Below are 24,257 nucleotides of genomic sequence, written 5' to 3'. Positions count from 1 at the left end.
CGCCCGCTCCCGCTAAGAACCGAAGAGAGATCATCGGGATCATACTGTTCACTCTCCCTTCGTTCAGCTCCTCATTTTGCTAAAAATTATCCCTTATTCCTTTCGTTGAGGATTTCCGTGAAATCTCATGCATAGTGTCGGGCGGTATCCTGATCTATCAAACGACCTCGGGAAAAAAACGGCGAACAGTCCTACTGGCTGAATTTTGGCTGTATTCAAGGAAGAAAAACGGAAGAGAGTGTTTATTTTGATGCTGTTGAGACCCGACGGACGCGGCGAACGAACGAGAGACGGTCAGACTGGCTGGCTCTCGCTCGCCCATCGTCATACGACCGCCGCTGCCGCCGCAACCGCTATCGCCAGAGAGCACCATCCCTACGACGGGCGCAGGCGCATATAACAGCGCAGTCGTTCCGTCGGTGAGCTGAGCACAAAAACGACGGGCCAAACAATTCAAGAACCCAGCCCGCAAGACAACCAGAGGACGGATAGAGAGCCGAGGGAGTGACCGAACGGAATTATTTAGCTGAACCCTGAGAGTTCTTCCGACGGCAGAATCAGCGGCACTCGGCCAGCCAAGCAGCGACCGCCGATCAGCTGCTTGGTCGTGGGGCTAGAGCCAGCAGCTCGACAGCTCTAGAGGTTGGTGTTCAGATAAGTTCGCGCCTGCTTGTGCAACCAGCTGTGATATGTGAGGGAAGTCGCATGTGGGTCTTCAAGGAAGGAAAGAGGGCGCGACGATTCTTGGTCGGACCGGAGGTGGTTCCCTCCGGACCTGCGCCGGAAGTCAGTCTGAGACATCGTTTCATCTTTACCAAGCGCCCCCGGACCGGAATCTCTGGTGCGGATTTTAAGATCGACTCCTTCCGACCTCCACCTAATCATCAGAAGCTGTTGTCGAGTTCTGGCTCGTCCGTGAGATGTCATATGTTTCCGCCGCGAACCTTGCGCTCTCGAGAGGAGAAGTAGGTTTGCTCTGAGCTCTTTCGTATCAATACCGAATTGCTCTCGCTGGGCTGCTGTTAGCCAGACCGAAAGCCTGTCTCGTGTTTTTTTTTCACAAGTTTTCGGTTGTTGATGTCAAGACAGACTCACCGGGTGTATTATGACTCTGAATGCGGTTCGCCGGCTCAGACAATATATTATGTTCTTTATTCTGACGACACACGCGGCCGGCATTGACGGAAATCCGCATAGAATCAACAAGTCCGCGAATGGTCACGGCCCGATTCGGTATTCGTTGGAAAGATTATTCCGAGCTCATCCGGAGCTTTAATTGTACCCCGATGTCGTTTTCTTATAACCTTGGGTACGCAGTACGTACAACAAGAATTTTCGCTCAGCTTTTTGATTCCGGTTTCAAGAACGGGTCCGAGAATTTCGCACGGCATTCAAGGCGGAAATACTGGGCATTACCAAGCTCCAACCGACCCACTATGGGAGGTTCGCCCCCCGTCATCGAGAATAGTCACAGGTTGTGGCGCGACCGTACGAGACGTCCAGCTCAATGCATAGGTCGAGCTCCGGAAAAATTACCGGGTACATCTCTCCTCTGATGTAATGGTGACCTTCAGGCTCATTGAGCCTCCACTGATACGGCCCATAATGGATCGAGATACTTCACTCGGGTCGAGTTTTCAAAGCACTGTGGCGCTCGATGCATGGGAACATCACTGATCATTTGATCATCCACGGGGGGAATCTTATTCACGATTTTCACCGCTTGTTCTCCTCCTCTTGTAGGAACATAATGTCCCTCGATTCCGGGCAAGAACGCGATGCCTTCTTCCTCGCAGACGAGAATGCTGACGACGCATGCTGGCTCAATACAGAGGACATCGGCACGGGGGGTCTCGGTTTCTACCGTGTCAATTCCAAGGATCTCGTCATCTACGAGGACAAGAAGAAAGCCAAAATCATCGGCAATAGGTGAGGACTCGGCATAGGAATCTCGAATGCACGGTTCCCGTCCGGAAGCGTAAGAGCTCCGACAGAAAGTGAGGTGTCTAGCCCTCGCTTAAAGAATGCCGGCTTAGAGTCGGCGCCGCCGTACCCGCATTCTGATTGTATACCGACAGCGGATAATCCATTTCCGTTCGCGAAAAAAGTTCGCCCCTGAAAGCTGATGAGCTGGAGAGCCGTTCAGAGCCGAACAAGGTCACGAATGAGTAGCTGTACTAGCTTGTGGCTTTGAAAAGGGCAGGGCAATCATCGATCAGAATTGTGAATTGAAATTGAGTTCTGCTGTCACCGAAGTCACTCTTCACTCCCCGACGATTTCAGATATTTGATGGGCAGTCTGCTGGGCGAAGGAAGCTACGGAAAAGTGAAAGAAGTCCTCGACCTCCACACATTGACTCGACGAGCCGTGAAGATCGTTGCGCGAAAGAAGCTCCGTAAGATACCTAACGGCGAACAGAATGTCAAAAGGTGGGTAGTAAATGGTTCGGGATCTTTCACGATCAGCTCGGCTAAACTTGATGATGAAAATAATCCGCTCTGCAATAATGATCCACTCATCAGCTGTACGCTTATTTTTTTGCAGTGAAATGAAGATTTTGAGCAGATTGAATCATCAGAATGTGATCAAGTTATTGGATGTACATAGAGACGAGGAAAAGCAGAAGACCTATATGATCTTCGAATACGCCGTCGTGGTCATGCAAGAACTGCTGAGGAGAGCCCCGGGTAACCGCTTCCCCACGTCACAAGCACATTGTTATTTCACGCAGCTCTGTCGCGGACTTGAACACATTCATTCCCAGGTGATTTACCTTGTTCCGAACCCGCGAATCCCCACCATCTGATGGAAATCTCGGATTGGATAAGATGTCGCCAATCCAATACCGTGGGAAACATAATAAGTAGAGGGTGGCTTGGTCTCATTGCAGGGGATAATCCACAAAGACATCAAAGCGGACAACCTGCTGCTCACCACTGATGGCACCGTCAAAATTGCGGACCTTGGAGTCGCAGAGCAGCTCGATCGATTCGCTGAAGAAGACACGTGTCATACCAGTCAAGGGTCACCAGCTGTACAGAGTCCAGAGATCGCCAATGGCTGTGACACCTTTCATGGCTACAAGCTCGATATCTGGTCAAGTGGGGTCACTCTCTTCAATATCACGACGGGGAAATACCCGTTCGAGGGTGACACCATCTACAAATTGTTCAATGCCATCGGTAACTGTGAGGTCTTGTGGCCCATTTCCATAGAAGTCCAACTCCTGAGCCTGCTGAAGGGGATGTTACACAAGGATCCCGAGTGTCGTTTCACCCTCGAAGAAGTCTTCAAGCATCCGTAAGTGAACTCTCCCCGCAATCCTCCTCGATTGTGTTCGCGAACGAGCGCTCAAGAAACATAAACGACAAATTTTTGTCTCGTAGGTGGATGCTCCGTAAGCCCGCAATCAGTGAAGATTGGGTTCCCATCCCCGTTACCGAAGAGGACCCCTATTGCCAGATGTCGGTCATGTCAGTTTTAGACGATATGCATTCATCTATCGAAGGCTCGCACGAGAGCGTGAGATCAGCCCGCTTCGAGAATCAGGATAGTGCAGAGAATTCTGCTGAGCCGAAGCTCCGGAAGAACCTGTCGCAAATGTGCAGGATGTCATAAGAGAGAACCAGCTTCCTATCTCAATTCTTCGAGCTGATCGCAATGACGACAGGTTGTAGTTCTGTGGTAAACTGTACGCGGGAAAGGGCGTAGAGATGTTTTGGTCTTGTCAACACCAGTGAGTCGATCTAACGATTGCCATACTGTTGGAAATAATAATCAATATTATCGATGATGAGCTGCTGATATATTAATATCGGGTTTTTTTTCGGCGATCATCGTCAGGGTTTCGAGTCGCGATCGCTCCCAAACACGGTTACATTGTGGAGGGATCGAGCGAGAGACAAGTCTGAAAAAGCGGAAAGCGATGCGAACTGATATACGTTGATGGCGAAAAGTGAATGTATATACGAATGTGAATATGTGTGGAAGAAACATCTACATCGACAGAGACATGCGTGGGATATTCGGCGCGACCACGCTTGCGTACTATAAATAGAATTATACAAAATAAACGTGCCTTTGGTTCTCGTGTTTTTCTACTATGATGTGTTCTCCTTGAATTTTAGAGAATATTTCCTGAGAGAATTCGCAATCATGTCGATCGGATGTCTCCAATGAGTACGGAAGAGGATCGGTATCGGAAAAGTATAAACACACATTTATTATTTCCGGTCGCAGTCCTGAGCTTCTGATGCGTCCCGAACAATTTTGTCCGCTGGGGAATTCCACTGATCGAGCATCGGATCGGACGCAGCACTGCTTTTTGGACACCAACAATTTCCTTCCGGCTTGTCATTCTCAGTATATGTACAGATCTCGTAGAGGAGAAAAACTGCTCCGGCTCATCAATTTACATAGATCAGAGTTTTACGCATCGATAAAATGGAATGGGAACATGTTGTCCTCCTTTCAGCGAATGGTAAATCGAGTCTTCCCAGTGAATCAATGGATTTGTAAGCAGCAAAATGAGATTCTTAGCCTTGTCCTGTCAGAAACAAAGACATCGATGGAATGATATGGATGCTTAACGAGGCATCGGGAATAAAACATCACCTGATCGGTAATCGACACAATAAATAGCTCTCTCATCCGTCCAAGAAGAACACTGCTGTGCTTTGAAGTTTTCTACGAGGGTAAATAAAATTTGATGATTCCGTCAGGCACCCTTGCTTTCTCTGCTCATCACTGTTTACTTCCGAAGGGGTCAGGTGAACGGTGGTGGGAGCTCCGCAGACCACACCGATGAGCACAGGCTTAGTCGGGGCACTGTCACAAATATTTGTCTTGAGGTGCATTATTGCAGTCAGGAGAAAGATCTGGGCTGAGTCGGGGTTGCCATATCCGTACGGTGGTATCACTGAAATGCATTATTCTTAGGTTATACCTCCCCTCGTTATACCTCAGTCTAGGAGCTCTAGCAAAAAACTCGAATGGAATGCACGAAATCGAAACGTTTGTCACGCTGAAGATGACAGTCCGGCCTGGAGCCGGAAGCTTCAGTCGAAATGATAGCAGCAGAATAAGTCGATGAACAATTGTTCACTGGACTCAAAAAGAACGACGAGGAACAGCAGGATGGTGCGGGTCATAGGGCGCATTCAGGCGCGTCGGGAGCCGAGAGAAACTTAATAGAAGGAGCTTGATGATCGTCAATCGACCACCAGAGCATGCGGAGTCGAAATTTCACGGTCGGAGAGGTTCCGACTACCTTCACGGCAGTGTAGGATGAGGTCATCGAGACGCCGGCGAGAGAGGTTGACGACGATGTCCAGTCCGCCGTCGTCGTCAAGCAACCGGCATTGTTGCCAGATTCCTGTTGATTCCTCTGCCAAATTTTCACGTCGCATCCACTGAGCAGCGAAAAGGACACAAATCCCCACCAAGTTATTCCCGCTCATGATTTGGAACCTGACAGAAACTCAAAAACCCTGAAGAGTCCTGCGGATACGTCCGCCCCCTCTAATTCATCCTCCGTCTCTATCCCGAGAACGAAAGACGACCGACTTACTTTGAGGCAGTGAAAACGCATTCCCCATTTGTTGCGATGGCGTTGATAGGCGTCGTGTGAGCTTTGAGCTCTCCGATGTTCTGCATGGTGTCGGTGTTCCATATTTTCAAGAGTCCCCCACGACAGCTCGTCAGGAGTTGACTCGAGCTCCCCACCGGGCTCGCCAAGGTCGCGATAGCGGTGATCCAGTCTTTGTGAGCTTGGTTTATGCTTTGAACGAGACAGCCGTTCTGGAGGTCCCATTTTTTCAGACACATGTCCCGCGATCCCGAATAGAGGTAGTCATTGAACATGGCGAGGGACGAGATTCCATCGTAATGAGGGGGCTCGAGGTTCATTTTTGGTTGGATCACTCCGTTCGGCTTCTCAATCGTTTCGAACACCTTCACGTAATGGTCTTTGGAGCCCGTCGCGATGTAATTCGTATCGAGAGCTACGTCGTCCACGGCCAGACACATGACTTGAGCGGTGTGCCCACCTGTCAGAAGACGGAAGCGTGTCAAAACATGAATAGATCCCCCAATTCCCAAAGGAATCCTCGAGAGCTCCAGGGTTAGGAAATGGGCACCCGCTGGCGCTCGAGCTCCGGGCTCAAATCTTATTGGAGAATGCCGCCCTCGCGGGGCCGCCGATCCACTCACCGACAAGCTTGCCAATCGTGGCGAATCGTCTCAGGTCCCACGTCTTCACGGTGGAGCCGGATGCTGCGAAAAGGATGTTCCCGAAATGGTTGAGTTCGACGGCGTTGATACGCTGCTCGCCGACAGGGACCCGACTGTCTCGCTCGGAAGACGGGAGACTACCCATGGTACTTCCGGAAGATCTGCAAGGAAGAGAACATCCAGTGAATATCGTTACCGATCCGGGGGAATGGTTCTCCATACCGGTTCGTATCGTGTTTGACTTACGATAGGGTTTTCACGCATTTTGCAGGGCTTTCTCGTAGATCCCAGATCCTGACGTAGGCCGTCGAGGCCGAGAAAGCGAGTCGCGAGTATTCCGAGTACCGAACAACCTGAACATTATCGGGGTGGCCCCTCACGGTCTGAATTTCCTGGCCCGTTCGGAGATCCCAGACCTTGACCGTGCGATCTGGAAGCAAGATGATCTCGATGATCAGCTGGCAGGTTTTCCGAGGGAAAAATTGAATGGAGAATCTGTTTTTTTCTCTTTTCCTCTTTTCTTTGCAGCACATATAGTAGAGCTGACCTTTGCTGGCGCTGAATAGGACGTCGTTAGTGACCGCCAGCGATAAGACAGCCTTGTTGTGACCTTCGGCAGTATGCGTACAGATGAAAGGGGAACTTTTGGTTGGGGCTCGTCCGGTGAAAATGGAAATGACGCCTCGTTCTTTCTGAGGGGGAGTCGATGTTTGACAGCCCGCCAGCCTCGTGAACACATTGGCATCGGTGGATCTGAACATTTTTCGGGACACCGAAGGTGAGGCGGGTGGGGTTTGATCACAGATGGAATCACTCATACTGAAAAGGTCATCAAAGCGAGGTCCGATTAGCAATGAGCGAGGTCCTCAGCTCTCCCCTGACTCTCGGATTAGATAGGAGTGAAACGGTAAGTGACATCGAACACTACACGATTATCGTGAGCCGCTGTAAGCTTTGCCGCGTGAGTGGAACTTTCTACGATGAGCAACTTTACGCACTGCCGACCGCTGTTGAGATCATTTTGAAGAGGATGAACTTTTGCGCTTCCCGCGCTCGCGAGAGCGTGATTGAAACGTCGACGCTGGGTGAGGGGCGTTGCATATGCAGGCAGCGGGTCCCGTTTGCGGGGAAGACCGGTGGGTGTGTGATCGATCAGAGGGTGATGCCTCTCCAGAAGTTTCGTGGAGCCCGTGGAAAGAGGACCCTTCGCCACGAGCGCGTCCCTACGGCAGCAAGCGAAGAAGCAAGCGTTTTAGCGGTTTACCAACACATTTGCGACACTCCCGCTCAGCATGTTACAGCAGCATCGTCCACGTCAAGGGATAGGAAGGAACACCGAGATACGATGGAAGGCACGAGAGGAAACGCGAGAGAAAAAGAGACTCTGGAGAGACACGCCGAGATATCGACCCGAGCCCGCAGCTTCCCAGTCACAGCGCTGAGAGCTAGCTTCCAGCGTCGCCGTTCTCGAGCCGGATCGACTCACCGATAAGAAGTGAAACTGCGGCTCATGATGTCTCTGGGCGCTAGTCGAGGAATGTGGGACTGGACAGGCGGAACGAGGGGGACCGCGGGGTTCAGCAGCGGGAATTGGGAGGGCTCTGTCTCATCCATCAGGGGGATACTGTCCGAGCGGGGTATGGTGGAATCCCCCGGGCTGAAGAGAAGGTCTGCACAGGTGGGCGTTCGACGCCGCGCCTGCAGAAGAAATCGGGGAAATTTTAATTAATAGCACTCAACCCTCTGGAAATGGTTCAGATTGGTTCCTAGGCGTTCTGATGAGATAGGTATCGAGGACGAAGTGTCAGTTTTTATTGTTGAGAGCTCACCTTCAGCCTTCCGCGTTCACCAGGTACGATGTAGGTGGCGCTGGAGATGTCGGAGCGGATCCTATATAGAAATCGAATGTCGTCAAATAAATAAAAAACTTTTACGAAACAATTCAACTGACCAACCAACCAACGATCGAAACACTGAACTCAAAACTCTGACGATATCATGGACCTGATTCCGTAGCGCGTAACGTGTGAACCGACTGGCTCAAAATGCAGATGAAAAATGTGTTTATGGTTTCTCTCCCTTCGCAGCTCTTTTTCCGCATAGTTTCTAGAGGCAACGCAAATTCGAGGAACAATGGAGAGGTAGCACCGAGGAGTGAGGGCTCATGCTTTGCACGAAATTCAACTCAAAGGTCAAAAACCGAAGCCATTCCGCGTGCGGCGCGTTCGCGAAGTCTGCCGAACATACCGACAATGATTCGTCTCTCAGTCAGCCCGACAGTCAATGAATGAATCAATCAATCAGACAATCAATCGATCAGTCGGCATGATTGCTCTCAAGGAGGGAAAGGCTCATCGTCTTTGTGATGATGGTAATGATGATGGTGATGGATTTGTTTGGAGGACATCAGGTACAGGATCAATAACGACGCGTGGTAGACGACTTTTACTATCGCCATCAGCACACCAACCGTAACTGCCAAGACAGTTAGCATCGCTCCCAGACTAGATTTGGTCGTTCGTCATTTTTGAGTTTCGATGATCGAATGCGGTGGAGGTTCACAACCATCGACCGGAATGGTAACCAAGGACAGAAACCAAGGACCAAGTTTCGGGATGGAAGGAAAGAAGAGGGGAAGAGAGATAGAACAAAATATTAGAGATTCATCCAAAATTTCGCGAGGGTTCGGTTCCGTCGTCACGGCCGTCGACCAACGCGTTCAGCTATCGACAGGTCAGTGTCTGATCTCCCCCTGGATTACCCTGTTCGCCTGGATCCGCTCTTCGAGGAGAAGAGTGTTCCCGCGGGGAATTCACCGCGAAACCGAATACTCCATCGATACCCCATCCCTCAACAAGTAAACCCTGACTCAGGTGCTCTCTGAGGGGCTCCGACATAGCTCGCATCCTAGGTTTCGAGGAACCTCGGCTCTATGCATCCGACGAGTTTTCAGGAGAAAATAGAAATAAGAATCCGACTCGGAGCGATTCTCTGAGGAACTCACGATTCTGCAGGCGATACCGATCGCGAGCTGGCTTGACTCTCCTGACCTCCCTGCAGCTCGAGACCCTCCATCACGGCGCTCAAGGCCTTGTCGGGAGTCTCGATGGTCATCTGCAGCAGGCGTTCCGCTTGCGAGTAGTTGTTCTCCACCTGTTCGAGCCTCGCCTCGATTTCTTTACATTCCGCGGTTTTCTGCGCCGCCTGCATGCTCTGGTTCCGGGAAAGAAAAAAACGAGTTGAGGGTCGGACTCCGGATCTCTCACTTCCGGCAACGGCTCAGAAACCCGCGGAAAAAGCGGCGAATTCATGAATGAGTGCATTGAGTTGAGTACTGGTCAGCAAACCTGGTTAACGGTCATGGCGAGGAGCTTTTCTATGAGGAACTTGGCGTCCGAAGAGACTGTACTCAGTCCGGTGATCAGTTCGTTGACATCGACCAACTGTTGGTCTGGAACTTCTTTGTTCTCCTCAATCTGACAGATGTTGGTTTGGCATTCCATGATATTGTCCTGCAGATAGCCGATATTGCTGTTCAGGTTGTCGATCTCGTCGTCCAGATCCCTCAAGACCAAGTCGTCTTTCCCTTGACTTATCGCCTTGTCCCGTTTGCGGAGAGTTTTGTCGAGAACTCTTTCGAGCTTCTCTCGCTCGAGCAGATAGCGTTCCATGTCGCGCTCGATGTTGTGAATCGTCTGCTTGTTGAGGACCATCTTGTCGATATTTTTCACTAAAGTCTTCCATCGGTCTTTCACTATACGGGTGAGAACCCCCTGCGGTTTTCCACGCGAAGGTCGTGTTCCATTGACTTTGTTCGCGGCCTGTCTTCGCAGAGCAATGACTTCCTCTTGTTTGCGTTTGAGTACGTTCTCCTTCGCCCGATTCTCGGCTTCGAGGTTTTTGATTCGGTTCTCACTCTGTCGAGCCTCTCGTTTCAAGGAACTCAATTCCTTAGCGCACTTCAGCTCTTGCTCCTTGTGTCGTTTACCTAAGGATCGAATGGTTTCATTAGGGACCCAACAGTTCCGGAATGGCTTATCGTGCGGGGGTTTCTTTCAGAGCAACTCTGACCTTCAACCCTGAAACTGCCTGATTGCTGCTCTCACATATTGAGGGGAATTTACCTTCTTCGCGGATCTTTCTCATTAGCTCCGTCTTTGTCTTCTTGAGCTCTTCCAGCTGCTGGCGGTATTCTTTGATGACCTTCTCCTGCTTCTCCTGTTCTTTCACAAGCTGCGCGTGGCGACGCTTGGCGTCCTGCATTTGTTTGAGTTCTGCCTGGAGACTCTGGAGTTTCTTCTCGAATTCATCTTTGACTTTCTTTGCTTCTTCGACCTCCGCTTGCGATTGATTTTTGGAAGCTGCAAACGAGAAGCAAGACATCGATTCATTTTGACCGTGCGCCCTCTATATTCGCTCAAGGAATGGATCGCGAGACTACGCATGGCTTCTGACACTTACACATCGCGTTGAGCACCTTGTCTCTCTCCATTTCGGTTTGTTTGATTTTAATTTGCAGCTGGAGTAACTTCTCTTCGTAGTGACTCCGCATCGAGCACATCCTCCGTTGGGATTTCTCCAGTTCTTCGATCAGCCGTTCCTGAATTGAGGAGTACAACCCCAAATAATTAATAATCAGCTCCGGATTCCATAGATTGCTTTCGAAAATTCCCGCATGTCCCGTTGACGATTCGCTCCTCTCCAGTCTGCGACCCCCTCCCGACTGCCCGACCCCCTCCGAACGGCAGGACGATCATAGCTGGGGAACGCTTAAAGCGGAAGCATTCTCGGCTCACCAACTCTGAAGCTCACAACAGAGAGGTCAGAGTTGGCGAAAAGTTCAGATTCGTAATCTCGAGGGTGAGAACGACAGATCGAGAGCTTCTCCCTCCTCATGAAAGTAGGGGGAATAATGGCTCATAGGGGGAATGTCATACATTACCATGTTCAACAACTTTGGATAGGCCTTAAAGGGGAAATTCGGAGCTCTCCTCGGAACGACGATCAGGCATATCGGAATCTTGAGCAGCTATCTGACATCCAACCACTGATCGAGATAACGTTCAAACATCGTACCTTGATTGAGATTTCCTGCGTCAGACCGGCCATCTCGGCCGAATATTCGCGCAGTTGGTCTTCTACGTCGTCTTCACTGAAGTCTTCATCACTGAGTTCCGAGTCCTCGGCGCTGCCCCCACTGACCTGAGCACCATTGGACTTGAGTGACGTATCTTCATCGCCATCGGATTTGACACCGTTCTCATCCTTGTCTCTGGAATTCATGAAAGAAACACGATCTGAATATGTGCCCAATCGGTAAAAGCTCAAGTTTGGAGGATTCATCATTCATTCAGTGAAAGAGATTTTTAAAAACACGCGAGGAAATGATCAGTCCAGCGACCCCGGAAATCGACACGGCGCTCGATACGAGAGACGATGAACCACGCAATCTATATACGCGTACACAGACGACTTGAAATCGCATGGATTATATACATCTATCCGTTCTTGAAAAAGCGTACCGTGGGCCATCGTTCTTCGACTTCTTCTTCTGTCGTTTAATCTCCTTTCTCGCCTGATGTATGAGCTCTTCTACACAGATTTCCCCGGAGACAGATTCACTCTCAAGCACCGATGCCGCCATTGAGCCGGCCATTGAAAGATTCAGAGCAGTCCCCACCCCGGAGACTTTTCGTCGGAGTCCCCCCGAAGACTTCTGCAGCTGAGAACACATTTCCTCTGACTCGATCAGCTTCGTCCTGGAAGAAGATTCGGATGAATAATTGGTGCTTGAGCCAGCGCAGGAGTCCCACGATGAGAGGATCCTCGTTCAATGTTCCGGGAAACTTACTTCAACTCCTCAATCTCGTTGATGTACTGCGATTGGAGTTCGACCATGCTGCGTCCCTCGCTACCTTCATCCATGGAGATCCAATTGTGAGCGGCTTTCTCGTTCAGGAGCTCAGCGTTCCGCATTTTCAAACGATCTACCGTCTCCTTCAAGGCCTGGAATTTTTAGAATCACAGTGTTTACGGATTCGAGTTTCGAGTCTGATGCCGAAATGGAGGAAAATCCTGCACGCCCGGTCTCCACACCACGAGCTCTTCAGATGCCCGACTCACTAACCTTGAGTCGCGTCCTGAGATTCTGATTCTCGGCCAAGAGGATTTGATTCTCCTGATACATATCGTTTGTCTGATAAGTGCCGTCCTCGCTAACGATGCGTTTACCCTACAACCGACGCGAGGTTATAGAGGGAATCTCCCGGCAATGCCGCCCCTAGTCATGGTCAGAGAAGATCTGAGAGGATTTTGGACGAACATCATCCCTACCTGTTTGTACTCCATGAGTTCGAGCTGCAATGCTTCGATCTCTCTTCTGAGGGCCATGATAGTTTGAGAGCTTTTATCCTGGTTGATGCAAACTCTGTTTTTAATGTTTTTCGCTCGGTTTGCGTATTTCAGAGTGTTCAAGGTCTCCATGAAGTCTCGATCGGCGGGGGAAACGCAAGCGATCATCAGGGTTCGACTATTACCTGGAAACAAGATTTGACTTTGCCTCCTGCTCGAAAAAGATCCCGAGCCGCGCAACCATGGAATACTGACTGGTGCGGGGGAGCTCCTGGAGGAATACCGAGGGCAATGTCTATGTTTCGACAGGTGAATGTGGGCAGTCTTCAGTCAATCATCATATGCAGAAATCGAGCGGACACTCACCCCCCAAAGAGTCCTGCAGCAGTCGAGTAAGTTTCGAATCTCTGTACGGCACATGAGTGGCTTTTTTCGTAACATCACCCAATGCTGATATCACATTGCCAAGAGCGAGCTGCAAAGCAGTTCATCTATCAGAAAACGCAGGAACGTCATCCGGGACTCTGTCAAACCTCAACACCGATGATGATGAATGATAGCGATTCGCTAATTGACGCTAACAACACGCAGTCGTGATCTTCAGACAAGATGATGCCTAGTTCCGCCGGCGGAACGGCCTTCTCGACGCTCATTAGAATGAAGGTGTGAAACACGATCGAAAGCCGTGAATAATCACTCCGGAACCGAGCCACCCATCAACTTACTAATCCGCAATTGATCTTGATCCCTTCCTTGGCGCGTACGCCAGTAGCACCAGTCCTTTTGATTCTCTCTGAGCCTGCGAGATCCACGAAATGGAACTTGGCCGTCAGCGTTTCCATATCGTTCTCTTCGCCTTCGCCCTCACTACCGCCTGTGAAACGAATAAGCGCTCTAGTGATCTCGGATGTTCGCATGAAGCGAAAATGTACGGGGGAGAAATAATCGGACAGCTGCTAGGACCCTCACCTGTTAGGAACCTTTGTTGTCTAATGTGCAATGTGAAGATGGCGTGACTCCGACTACTTTGGGAATTCATATTGGTGCTCGCAGTGGTCCTCGAGATCGCCCCGTGGTGGAGACACTGCATCACTTCCTCGGCGGTTTGCACCGTCCGCACGGTGATTCCTTGCACGACGATCTGTCCGCATTCTTCAACGATTTTGGTGTTGCGTCGATTCTCTTGATTGGATTTTTCTGGATTCAGAAGATCAATCACATCCTCATTGTACAGCTCCATGAACTGTACGGCGACTTGGAATTTCGGTGGGGGAATGCCTTTTTCTTTTGTCTCGCGCTGCACTTCCTGGATGCCTCGGAAGAGATGCTCGACGGCGCGGGGTATCACCCCTCGATCGGTTGGTTGCAGACTAATCGCCATATCGAACCCGGTGCCCATGGTGTAAGTTTTACCGGATCCGGTTTGGCCGTACGCCAGGACCGTGGCATTGTATCCGGACAAGCATCTACAACGAGATTGAGCACACGAACTTTTAAAAACAGTTTGCAATCCATTTTTCCCATCAGTGGGTAATCGCACGCCTTGGTAGTACCTCCACCCCGAGCGGGGGAGGCAGAGCCCGCCGGGTTCAAGACTCACCCGTCGACGAGATCCCTGACACTCGTGGTGTAAACGTTGTCTTGGTTGGTGGTCACGTCGAAGACGTTGTCGAAGGTAAAGGCTTTCTCTTTGCCTAGCACCACCATCGGCTCGCCGGGCGGCACCCGAGTGCAGTTGTGACACATCTCTGAGAGTTCCCGGTGTACGAGTGGCCGTATTCTGGAAGGAATCATTAATTTCTAATTATTCACATTGTTTGGACTGAAACGACGCGATCTCCGTAGAATAAACTATTTTCTGCGATTCTCGCGTGAAAGCTCTGGACCATCGTCTTTGCCGTTTCAATATCTGACGCAACGTTGGTAGGTCTGGGCTTGGGCCGACTCGTTCCTCCACTAATCGCCGTCCCGGTGCATATCAGGGACCGGCATTTAGCTGCAGACCTAAATTCGGCCCGCCCAGACTGTGGATGTGCTTAAATTTGTACTCCCACCCCACCATCCTCAAGCTCACACCGCCGCCACCATGGTAGCCAAGCTCCGAACGCTTGGTCTAAAGAGCGAATATGTTTCGTTCGGAGCGTTGTGGGTGTCGGAGGGTCAGTCACGACTCTGTTCCATTCAACTGGAGCCGGCCAGAAGTTGTCTCACCGACAGCGAATCGCTTTCGTTCATCAGCGATCCTCCTCCCCCTCATTTTTTGCTGAAAACTCTTTGTCCCCGAGCTGCTGAGGAATTCGTTGTCAAGCTCGGTGGTCCATCTTTCCTCAGATGTTCTTTTCCTTTGGTTCTGGTCCAGTCACAGGAGTGACACTGACAAAAACGACAGTGATCATTGATCATTGTCGACTTCAGAAACGTCATTGAGAAAGTTTCCAGTCCGAAGGGACATATGCGCACGGTCGGGCCGTTGGCTTCGTTCTCTCCGATTTGAGCCCGATGCTGAGTACGCGAGCCTTCGGACGAAATACCGCAAATGAGTTCGGAATGGAAAGGAAATTATCAAGCAAGTCAAGAGTTCAGGATCCTCCTCTTGGAGTATATCTCGGATGAATTGCAAGGTCTGCACGTGAATCATCGTTCCCAAGATTTCGTGAGGAACTTCCTCCGACTCTCCTTCAACGAAACAGATAAATGTAGCCTAACGACATGCTGGCACAAAAGTCCGGCGGAAAAACTCCACCCACGATCATACAGCGGTTCCGACCGGAACACGTTATTCAGAAGACCGAATTCTCGTTGCGTGGTCAGCTGGAATGCGACGCCATGCCACCGCTGGGATCGACGGCGATACGGAATTGTCAACGTTGCTGTTCCCGCCCGATGACCTTGCTACGCGTTTCGTCCCATCTGAGCGAGGAGAACTTCTTATCCAGTTACTCAAGGATTCATGTTTCCGGATCGATTATGAATGATTCTTCCCTCAATCCCATATCGAGACAAAAGAAACCAAATCACAGCGCTCTACGGTTGTGTCAGCTCATTCTCCACCTAGGATGGATTTCTCGAGACTTGACCTTCGATTGACGAGGAACGTTTGGGAAAAACGAAAAATAGACTCCAAGGAAAAACTTGATTGACGGCATCGAGAGGTCTACGACGACCGCCAGATAATCATTGAGGCAGTCGCTCGGTTCCGCAACATTGTTCTTCCCGTCATATCTGAGTCTCGATGAAGCTCGATGAAGACTTGAACCACGCCTACGGAAACACCATAGACGATCGGCGTGTCGCACAGCGCATCAGACACGGAGAAACAGAAAAAGAAACCACCAGTGTTTTGAAAGCTCTTGCAGGATTGCCTTGACGCATTTTTATTCACTGAATCGACGCGACGCATAGATATGTTGGACGGAAACAAGACACACACGAGAGACTCTATTATTATCGATTTCGATCTGAGGTCCCGCTCTCCCGCGTACGATCGTTTCCGATGACCTGCTTTTTAAGCGGAGTCTCCAAGTACCGGCTCGAGCTTTTATCCGGCCGAGCCTCCGATATCGCAGCTTGAAAAAAACGACTTCCCGTTGGGACATAAATTCGACTGAATGAACAATTACGTTACGTCGTCGTCAGAGCTATACGACGGAAGTAATAATTATTCGCATTCTGTACGAAACTCGTGGCTCCAGGCTCCGATGTTGCGAAACCGGCAATGACAGCACCGCTCTGTTCCACTTCGGAGCGTGCAATCGACGTACACATGTGTACGTTACGGTGTTGAGCGACGACCGCAGTCGTAGGCCCTCGGCCGACCATCTCTCCGACTTAACGCGTGCTTTGCTGGTTGGCGGGCTGTTTGGCAAGCTGCTGGTTGGCTGACTGGCTCCTCCCCACTTCGAATCCGCCTCTGCATCCGCAGCATTGTACATACAAAATGCCGACGGACAAACGTTCGACCTTCTCTTGAAGCGAGCGATTGCCGCGAACGGAAATTGATGACAAAGCGTGTTATGGGATTTCCATCCGACCGGCGACAGTAAGCTCGACAACTGCACGATATCGCCCCCATTCCTCTCGGTTCACTGATTGTCGATTCAATCAAATGAAAATCAAATGAACGAAAAATCGAATAAGTTCCGAGGCTCAAACCGCATCTGACGGTTACGGCGGAATCCCAAAGACGGAGAATCCAAGCGTGATGTGAAGTCTTCCACGGAAGAGTTGGATGGACGGGATCCTTTTCTCGACGCATCTACCCGGCGAATGACAGGACAGCTCGACAATTTAATGAAACGATCTATCGGAGTGAATCAAGGGTGTCCCTTAGCGAACGAAGTTCACCAATAGGGCGCTTGCCGTGATCGGTGAGTGGGCGTTGATCTGTTAGCGTACAACGTACAACTACATGATTTGGCGGACGAGGGGCACGCACGGCGTCCGGACCTTTCCACGGGGCAGACAGGGACGGATCTCTGCAGATCAAGATGTCTGCATAGGTAGTATCGGGTCGGAGAATCCGACGACTGAAAGCGATACTCAAACCGCTCAAGGTTGGAGAATAGCTCGGAGGTTGGGCTGGAGCTCTGAATGTGCCCCCGATCGTGTTTTTCAGAGCGGACACATCGCCTCCGGCAAAGCGGCGCATAAATACGTACATATATCAACTCGGACGCGCTGGACCGACTCGCAGACTCTGCACACGAGCGTGGTCCGTCCCACGACCAGCTGCTTACGGCGACTGCCCATCACGGTGAATACAACGTTTATAATCAATCGACCGAGTTCAATTACGGAACTTCCCTAATCTTGTCATGAGCCGAAGTACGCGCGATTAAGCGAATCGACTTCGACGGAGTTACGTCGTCGTCGAGCCCACGCCGATCATTTCTGTGTAACAATGTGTTTCCGTATACAGACGCCTCCCTCGAATTGAGCGACGAATGTTTCGAACAGAAGCAGCGGGGAGTCTCTCGGTGAAGAATTCCGTTATCGTATTTAAGACTATGGCTTGCAGTGCGAACACGAATGAGCCGAAGTGGTTTCCTGCACGCACATCCGTCAAATCACTTCCACGGCGAGTTTGACTGACGTCACGTTGTATCGAATTCTAACGGACGCTCTGAAGGTCGAGCGCTGCATACAAGCTCGGAGTCGGCCTGGCTGGAGGACAGCGGCTGGCCTACCCTAAGTCTTGCTGATAACGCGCCGCACGAAACAATCCGTTAGAGGGAAGGGAGAGAAATTCGGTGCTTGCTGAGAAGAAAATCTTCTCATCTTGACTCGGGTCGTTCGACAGGTGTTCGTGCTTCCGACTGGCGAGAGTAGTTCACCGCTTCTCGAGCCGTTCGAGGGAATATTCCTCATTATAGATTCTGCTCATCTGCACCTGATGTATTCTCAAGCAAGCAAACTACATCCGTGCCCTTCCGCTTTCGGATGACGGTATTCCACGTGGGCAGGTCACACCCGAGTTTCCGACTTCGCGACGCTCCGCTCCAGCGTATTCGTTTCCTCTATTCTTGTCTCGAGGAAGTTCTGGCACGGCGGATTCCATCGGAACAGAATCAGACCTCCCACGAACTCGCTGGAAAAATTGGGATACACGATTCCCCTACGCAAATATTACTCATGAGCTCAGATGACGCAACGCTTGAGGGACAGATCGCGTCGGGGAGGGAAAAATCCGGTTATTGCCAATCGCCGCCCGAGGAATAGCTTCATGAGGTAGCTGGAGAGAAAACCTAGAACGCTGGACCTGTGTTTCATCATGCCAGATAGCGTAACACGAGGCACAGTTTGAAACAAATCTGGTAGGAGAATCAAGCTGAAGAAACGCATCCGTCAGAGATTCGAGACGAAGTCGGTAAGCGAAACGACAGAAGCCTCCGTGACATGCGAATTCGTTACGCGCCGACCAAAGGCCGCGAGATGAAATTTCCGCCAGATTCGCTTCTTCGTTCCCAAGGATGAAGCAAACTTCAAAGAAATCGTCTTCGGACAATCCATCCTCGAAGTCCATCCCCTCCAGCTTATCGTGGAGCGGCTGATACCAGCGATGGAGTCGCGAAAAACCACCGAAGGTGGCGCAACAACGAGCCTAACTAACAAGGAGATTGCAATCAGGATCTGATCGGAGATACTACACTGTCAGCAGATTAGGGCGTTGAGCCATCTGCAGGGCTCCAGTGGGCTGCATTAAGCTCGAGCGATGGCCGCCCCTCCAAATCGATCAATGATTTGTTAGGAGAAAAGTAGGGATCGACTGGGCTTTAACGCCTGTGGATAACCCGGATCCGTATTCATGAGCCGAAGGTTCTAGGGATTCCGCCGATAATACTCCAGAGAAAGGATCGGGATCCCGACACTGAACGCGAGTGTCCCTACGAGTCGCCATTCTAAGCCGCGCGGACAGATACAAGACCCCGAGCCGAGGCTAAAGGAGGGCATCGATCGAGAGGAGCTGCGGGTCTTGCCAACGACAGAGCTACAGCCCAGAGCGGGCCATCCATCCATCCACCAATCGGAAACGCATACGATCCGAGACTGGCGGGACAGGAATTCACTCTAATCTACAGATGCCTCGACCATCAATTTGGAACGATTCCACTGAAACTTTTCATCTTGCTTTAGATACGACTGAGCAGCGAAGCTTTCAATTGAAACGGAGCGTTTACACCATTGTTTACATTGAAGCGCGGTCAAACCCGCCGACTTTGATCGCTTCTAGATTCTAGCTCCAGAATTACGCATTCAGAGTGATTACATATCCGGACTGTCGGACTCAGCACTAACTGCCTAATGGCCCGACAAACATGGGATGACCACGTAAGTCGACTGATTATTTGGTTCGATTTTGTGTGATGATCGCGCGCAGTGGGACTACCGGGCTTATCCGCTGATTTGCCAATGTTCGTTCTTTCTGGCTCGTTCCTCGAGCTATACCCCCGTTCTCGCAGTTGCGCTGCTCGCTCGATTCTCTATGTTTAGATGAAAGTCAACCCGGACCAGATGGAGTCAGAGGGATCGGGCTTCGCCGACGAAGATAGCAGCCACAACACCGACCGCGAAACAGAAAACCCATCTGTCACCGAACAAGACCTGGCTTGAACTCGCGGATACACGGCAGACGGCCGACTAGGTGGATCGAACATGGAACATCGACAGGTCGGGTCAACCGGCTCGTGCGCGGGTATGACTCACTACGAAAGACCTTCGGTCTTCTGAAGGCTACGCGATAACTTCAGAAGTTCTGGTGGATGCGTAATTATACGCAATATGAAGGAGGGAAGTTCTCGGCGCTTGCGTCGAGTGAAAAGTCACTGATCGCGGATCGGAGTCGCTCATTTCGCGGGCGACTGAAAAGTTCTGCTTACGGTTGCATTCCTTCCGCAGGTTCAATGACAAAGGAAAGCTCACTCAGCAGAACAGGAATAGAATTTTCTCTGAACGAGAGCTGACTGGATTAGTTAGTCTCGAAACTAGGAGCGTTCTCCTTCTGTTGTTCATCGCCCCTCGTCGGAGCTCTTGAGGTCGATAACCATGGGGCACGGATATCGCGAACGGCATCGTAATTTCGACGGCATTAGCGCCAACGATCGACTGTCCTGAACACTGGGCCTGTCGTGCATGATGGACAGCAACCTCCGCTACAACGTCGGAATCCGCGAGGGAAATTCCATCCCTGATTTCGTACTTCTCTGGGACTCACTATAATACAATCCACATATGTGATTTTTTTTTCTGAAATCTGACTGGAGAAAGCTTCCCGAGCGAAACAGCTGCGCAGGGCAGACCGCCGCTCATCCGGGAGAGATGATTAGGAGCCGAATGCGGAATCAGGTGAATTGTACGGATCGTGTCGTCCGCGGATTGTGCCGGCTGGATCGCTCAACTAAAAGCTCAGAGCTGGAAGCGACCGCTGGCATGGTTTGGGAGGACTGAAAGGGATATATGATGCTTTGGGAAACTCGCAAGGGAGCTTCCTCTCTCGATGGCGGCGAAGTCCAGAGCTGTCGCGTTCCGTTTCATCGTTTCCGATGAACGACGTAGACGGTGCTCCTCAAATTGTACCCGGCGGTGTTTTCGTTCCATCCCGTAGAATAATAAAGCGGCGTGATGCAGCGCCTCTTTGATTGAACTGCGCCATTAAAAGCAACGAATGCCGCCAAGCGTGAACCAGTGGGACGGTGACGTCGAATGAAATTTCGGAAGACCACGACCAGACTGACGCGTAGATCCGCTACGTGGGAAAAAGGCTCACCCACATCGCAGCCTCGAAGGTTCTCGGCCTCGGAGCCAAAGTAAATGAACGGGCCTGGAGACCGGCACGGGAAAGGTGGGGATACTCGCGATATGGATGACCACGGTTCCACGGAAGCGTGTGTATTGACAGACGTACTTAAACGCAGGAGTTAGTCGATCTCCGGGACGTGGGCGGACGCATCTCTATCAGGCGGAAAATCAGTTCGGGGCATGGTAACGAACTTAGTGATATACGATCCAGGGAAGTCGCCTGCAGTATTTTTTCCACTGAGATAGCCCCTCTCCAAGAAGAAGGCGATGGAGAGGGAGGGCGACTCTCCACAGGTGCCTGTGACACTGTTGCTGCTGCTGCCTGCAGACAGCCGAACTTTCGACCATGGTAAGTAGGTTTGATCGAATCACTCATCGACCGAGCGTGTCCTACGGTCCCAGAAATCAGAGAGTCTGCTCCTGAACGACATCCCGGGTGTCGATTTCGGAGAGGGAAATTCTGCGAGAATTCTCCGAAAAGAGTCGCTCGATTTGCTTCAGGAGACGAATGACGTAGGCTTCTACGGCTTTCACCGAGATCCTCCTCCGTCAAATTACGTCTCTTCTTCTGCGGAACATTGATTCCGAGTCACTGGTCGTCGCCCAGAGCTACACCGATCAGATTCTGCGTATTTCCCGTGTGCGAAGACGCCGGGGACACTCATACAGATTTTCGTTTTATTGCTTCCCGTATACCCCGAAAGGGTCGCGCATCGCTCCACATACGGAGTGGAGGTAGAAGAGAATCGGCTGAAAATAGTAGACTGGATCTTCATCGCGAATTATAGTCTCACCGAATAATGACCCGAATTCTGGAGCTGTCAGGGCGTATTCGGACCGAATTTCATGAGGAAAGTAGACGACAGACAAAGACTATCATCCCGTAGATCGGAACGGGCACGAGATAAGGTATTGCTGTGAGCACGGTCCCGACAAGCAGAATGATCCATGGACGAGTTATTCATTAATTGTGTCTCCGATCGTGATGGACGTCTCTCGATTGACAGAGCGCATTCTTAGGGCTGCTTGTCGACTCCGGAACGCATTTGTCTTCATTTCGATAGCATAACGTTCGGCGACATTCGCGCCCGCCTCACCGGCGGGAAGCCTTCCGATCCCGCTCTCCGCACCTCCACCGGCCTAGACGTGGGCCGACAATCCGGTAGGGGCTGAATTAATTTATGGCGATCCGTTTTCTATAGGACGCACTCAAGGGAGATCAGAGGGATAGCTGCCTGAAGAGCCTCTGCGCCAAAGGATGGACTCTCGTCGAGGGACGCGACGCCATCTACAAAGAGATTAAGTTCGCTGATTTCAACGAAGCATTCTCATTTATGCAAAGCGTGGCTCTTCTCGCTGAGAAAATGGATCATCATCCTGAATGGTTCAACGTCTACAACAAAGTAGGTTCCGACTTTGACACTAGCCGGATGAGCAAGGAAAGCTGGGTATGGCTACAGTCTATCGATATGAAAGTCTCTCAGGTCCGAAAAAGTTGTTGATCTGGAGATACGAATGAGCTCCGAAAACAATCTCTGAAAGTCCATTATCGGTGTCCCCACAGAATCATCGAGCCTTTGGGATTCGATTATGAAATCCAGAACCGCCGTGTATTTATGAGCCAATTTCTCCATACCGGAACGCCCGCTTGTCACTTGTCAATGGCAGCTATCACGGTCATCTCCTGACAGGCCGATATGAGCCTAGAGCGATGGAAGTTTTTGAGGGCTACGGAGAATCGGGGTTCCTGACCTGAGAGTGTGGAATCAGCTCAGAGTGTACAAGTCGGAAAGCAGAGCTGGATCGAATCTCAACAATGATTCTTCCGCAGGTCCAAATCACTCTGAGCAGCCACGATGTACAAGGACTCTCAAAGCGCGATCTCAGGATGGCGAATTTTATCGACGAATTATTGAAGAAGATCAATCTGCTGTCTCCTTGAGCCAAGCACTGTCCGGTGGTCGAGATTCGTCGCGAGATCTATGTGCTCGTTTGAATTTCTCCACTAACCGCACCGCAGCGAATTCTGCGAGCCCAGACCTTTCACATCTAATGAATAAATAAATCGATGTGAAATAAACTGCCTGCCCCGATTGATTATACTGGTAGCGTATCCGACGTGATTCCTGGTCACAAGTCCCCAGTCATAACTGCTTAGGCAAGCTCGCGTGTCCATACAATCCGATCGGGACAAAGGTGAGCTCAACAAGTCGTGGTCGGCATTCTCGTCTCGTCTTGACAACAATTGCCGCGTTGTACACAATTGCCCCGCAGGATGCCTCCTAGTCACCTGCGAGTGTCTCTCCGCTCTGCACTCATTGTGGTGGCTGGTGACCCTGCTTTCTGAGTCGGGTTAAGAAAACAACACGAACCGCCAACTTTTCCTCTTCAGTCCTGGCCCACTTGACCACCGATGAAAGAGTCGGATTTGTCCGTCATCGTCGACGACGTTCCATCTGTAGGGGGTACGCGGCTCATCCCGGGCATCATATGGGGAGATACTTCCGGATTTTTAAGACGGTCTGGCGAAGTGAGATGCTCTTTTCGCTCCGATCCGACTCGTCGCGTGGTCCGAATGGAGCGAGCTCCGAGGAGCAGTTGTCAGCGTCACCTCCCCCGACCTGGTCATACCTGGCGACGCTGAGAGCTCTGGGCGACGCTCTCAGTTCCCAATCAGTATATCGCAAAACCTAATGAATCGAAGCTGCCGAATCGTGGCTATCCGAGAAAACGGGAGAGTGGTGGTAGTTTCAGGCGACGGGAAGAAGAATCAGAGCTCCAAGTCAAAAGTGGAACGAGTTCAGCGAGATGGATGCTCACCTGACAGCCACCCGCACGCTGCTCTCATCTGCGACCGTCTTCACCATGATGAATTTTAACGTGAATCGAGGTTATCCGAACATAGTGCTTTCTCCGACCACGTCTTTCCGCCTCGAAGTTCAACAAAATAAATATGAACACAACACGTTAACAAGGAACTTTTGAACACCACTGTTCGCTGCTCAGGCCTCTCCGGCCGACTGAATGAGTTGAAGGCAGCTGATTATTACGCTCACTCCTCTCTGCTTGGCTGTTGTTCTGTGACGTCACGATCGTGCGAGGAGACTTATGATTTCGGGGATAGGGAGAAAAATCCTGGATTTGTCACTAGCAGCATTGTGTCCTGGATAACTCTCGAAGTGCGATCCCGGAAATTCTCTCAGAAGTGCGAGGTCGGCGGAAATTCGGTTCCGCGTATTTTCCCAGGGCCGCGTTCTGAGACCGCTTTCGGCGGGGGAAAACGATGTTTATTAGGGGAGGGGGCTCCAGCCAGGACACCGAGATGTACCTGGAAGAAAATTTCTCGATCTCGAAATGATCTCTTTCCTGTGATCGGTCT

General features: G+C 50.9%; 3 protein-coding genes across 3 annotated transcripts; 2 read left to right on the top strand and 1 right to left on the bottom strand.

Moving 5' to 3' along the window:
• Positions 1–394: 394 nt before the first annotated feature.
• On the top strand, positions 395–3,682 carry LOC100906492 (serine/threonine-protein kinase STK11). Its single transcript, XM_003741866.2, has 6 exons — positions 395–642; positions 1,744–1,929; positions 2,284–2,430; positions 2,546–2,765; positions 2,892–3,301; positions 3,388–3,682. The coding sequence occupies exons 2-6, from the start codon at positions 1,751–1,753 to the stop codon at positions 3,617–3,619; spliced, it is 1,188 nt and encodes a 395-aa protein (XP_003741914.1). The 5' UTR covers positions 395–642; positions 1,744–1,750; the 3' UTR covers positions 3,620–3,682.
• Positions 3,683–4,825: 1,143 nt separating this feature from the next.
• On the bottom strand, positions 4,826–23,745 carry Klp31E (kinesin-like protein 31E). Its single transcript, XM_029111061.1, has 22 exons — positions 23,699–23,745; positions 14,184–14,363; positions 13,547–14,049; positions 13,309–13,457; positions 12,950–13,058; positions 12,566–12,768; positions 12,360–12,464; positions 12,084–12,238; positions 11,755–11,991; positions 11,309–11,504; positions 10,694–10,832; positions 10,357–10,593; positions 9,580–10,220; positions 9,237–9,445; positions 8,062–8,122; positions 7,719–7,930; positions 7,231–7,455; positions 6,780–7,051; positions 6,479–6,662; positions 6,212–6,393; positions 5,571–6,048; positions 4,826–4,919 (listed from the first exon to the last, which is right to left on the bottom strand). The coding sequence occupies exons 1-22, from the start codon at positions 23,743–23,745 to the stop codon at positions 4,832–4,834; spliced, it is 4,812 nt and encodes a 1,603-aa protein (XP_028966894.1). The 3' UTR covers positions 4,826–4,831.
• Positions 21,173–22,891, top strand: LOC100906346 (probable pterin-4-alpha-carbinolamine dehydratase). The gene is made up of 3 exons (XM_003741865.1): positions 21,173–21,227; positions 22,081–22,281; positions 22,710–22,891. Exons 1-3 carry the CDS (start codon positions 21,225–21,227, stop codon positions 22,818–22,820), a joined length of 315 nt encoding a protein of 104 aa, XP_003741913.1. The 5' UTR covers positions 21,173–21,224; the 3' UTR covers positions 22,821–22,891.
• Positions 23,746–24,257: the final 512 nt, after the last annotated feature.

This window comes from Galendromus occidentalis, unplaced genomic scaffold (genome assembly GCF_000255335.2).
Source record: "Galendromus occidentalis unplaced genomic scaffold, Mocc_1.1 scf7180000077213, whole genome shotgun sequence".
NCBI classification, from domain to species: Eukaryota; Metazoa; Arthropoda; class Arachnida; order Mesostigmata; family Phytoseiidae; genus Galendromus; species Galendromus occidentalis.
This window is presented reverse-complemented; position numbering and strand designations above follow the sequence as displayed.

Bases quoted from the DNA above. Each gene is read 5' to 3' on its own strand.
- LOC100906492 (XM_003741866.2), top strand. From the start codon at position 1,751: ATGTCCCTCGATTCCGGGCAAGAACGCGATGCCTTCTTCCTCGCAGAC. The intron at 2,431-2,545 runs GTGGGTAGTAAA...ATTTTTTTGCAG, and splicing joins GGCGAACAGAATGTCAAAAG to TGAAATGAAGATTTTGAGCA. The intron at 3,302-3,387 runs GTAAGTGAACTC...TTTGTCTCGTAG, and splicing joins GAAGAAGTCTTCAAGCATCC to GTGGATGCTCCGTAAGCCCG.
- LOC100906346 (XM_003741865.1), top strand. The intron at 22,282-22,709 runs GTAGGTTCCGAC...ATTCTTCCGCAG, and splicing joins GGTTCAACGTCTACAACAAA to GTCCAAATCACTCTGAGCAG.
- Klp31E (XM_029111061.1), bottom strand. From the start codon at position 23,745: ATGGTGAAGACGGTCGCAGATGAGAGCAGCGTGCGGGTGGCTGTCAG. The intron at 7,052-7,230 runs GTGCGTAAAGTT...TGACCTTTTCAG, and splicing joins GATCTCAACAGCGGTCGGCA to TATGAGTGATTCCATCTGTG. The intron at 6,663-6,779 runs GTCAGCTCTACT...TCTTGCTTCCAG, and splicing joins CCTATTCAGCGCCAGCAAAG to ATCGCACGGTCAAGGTCTGG.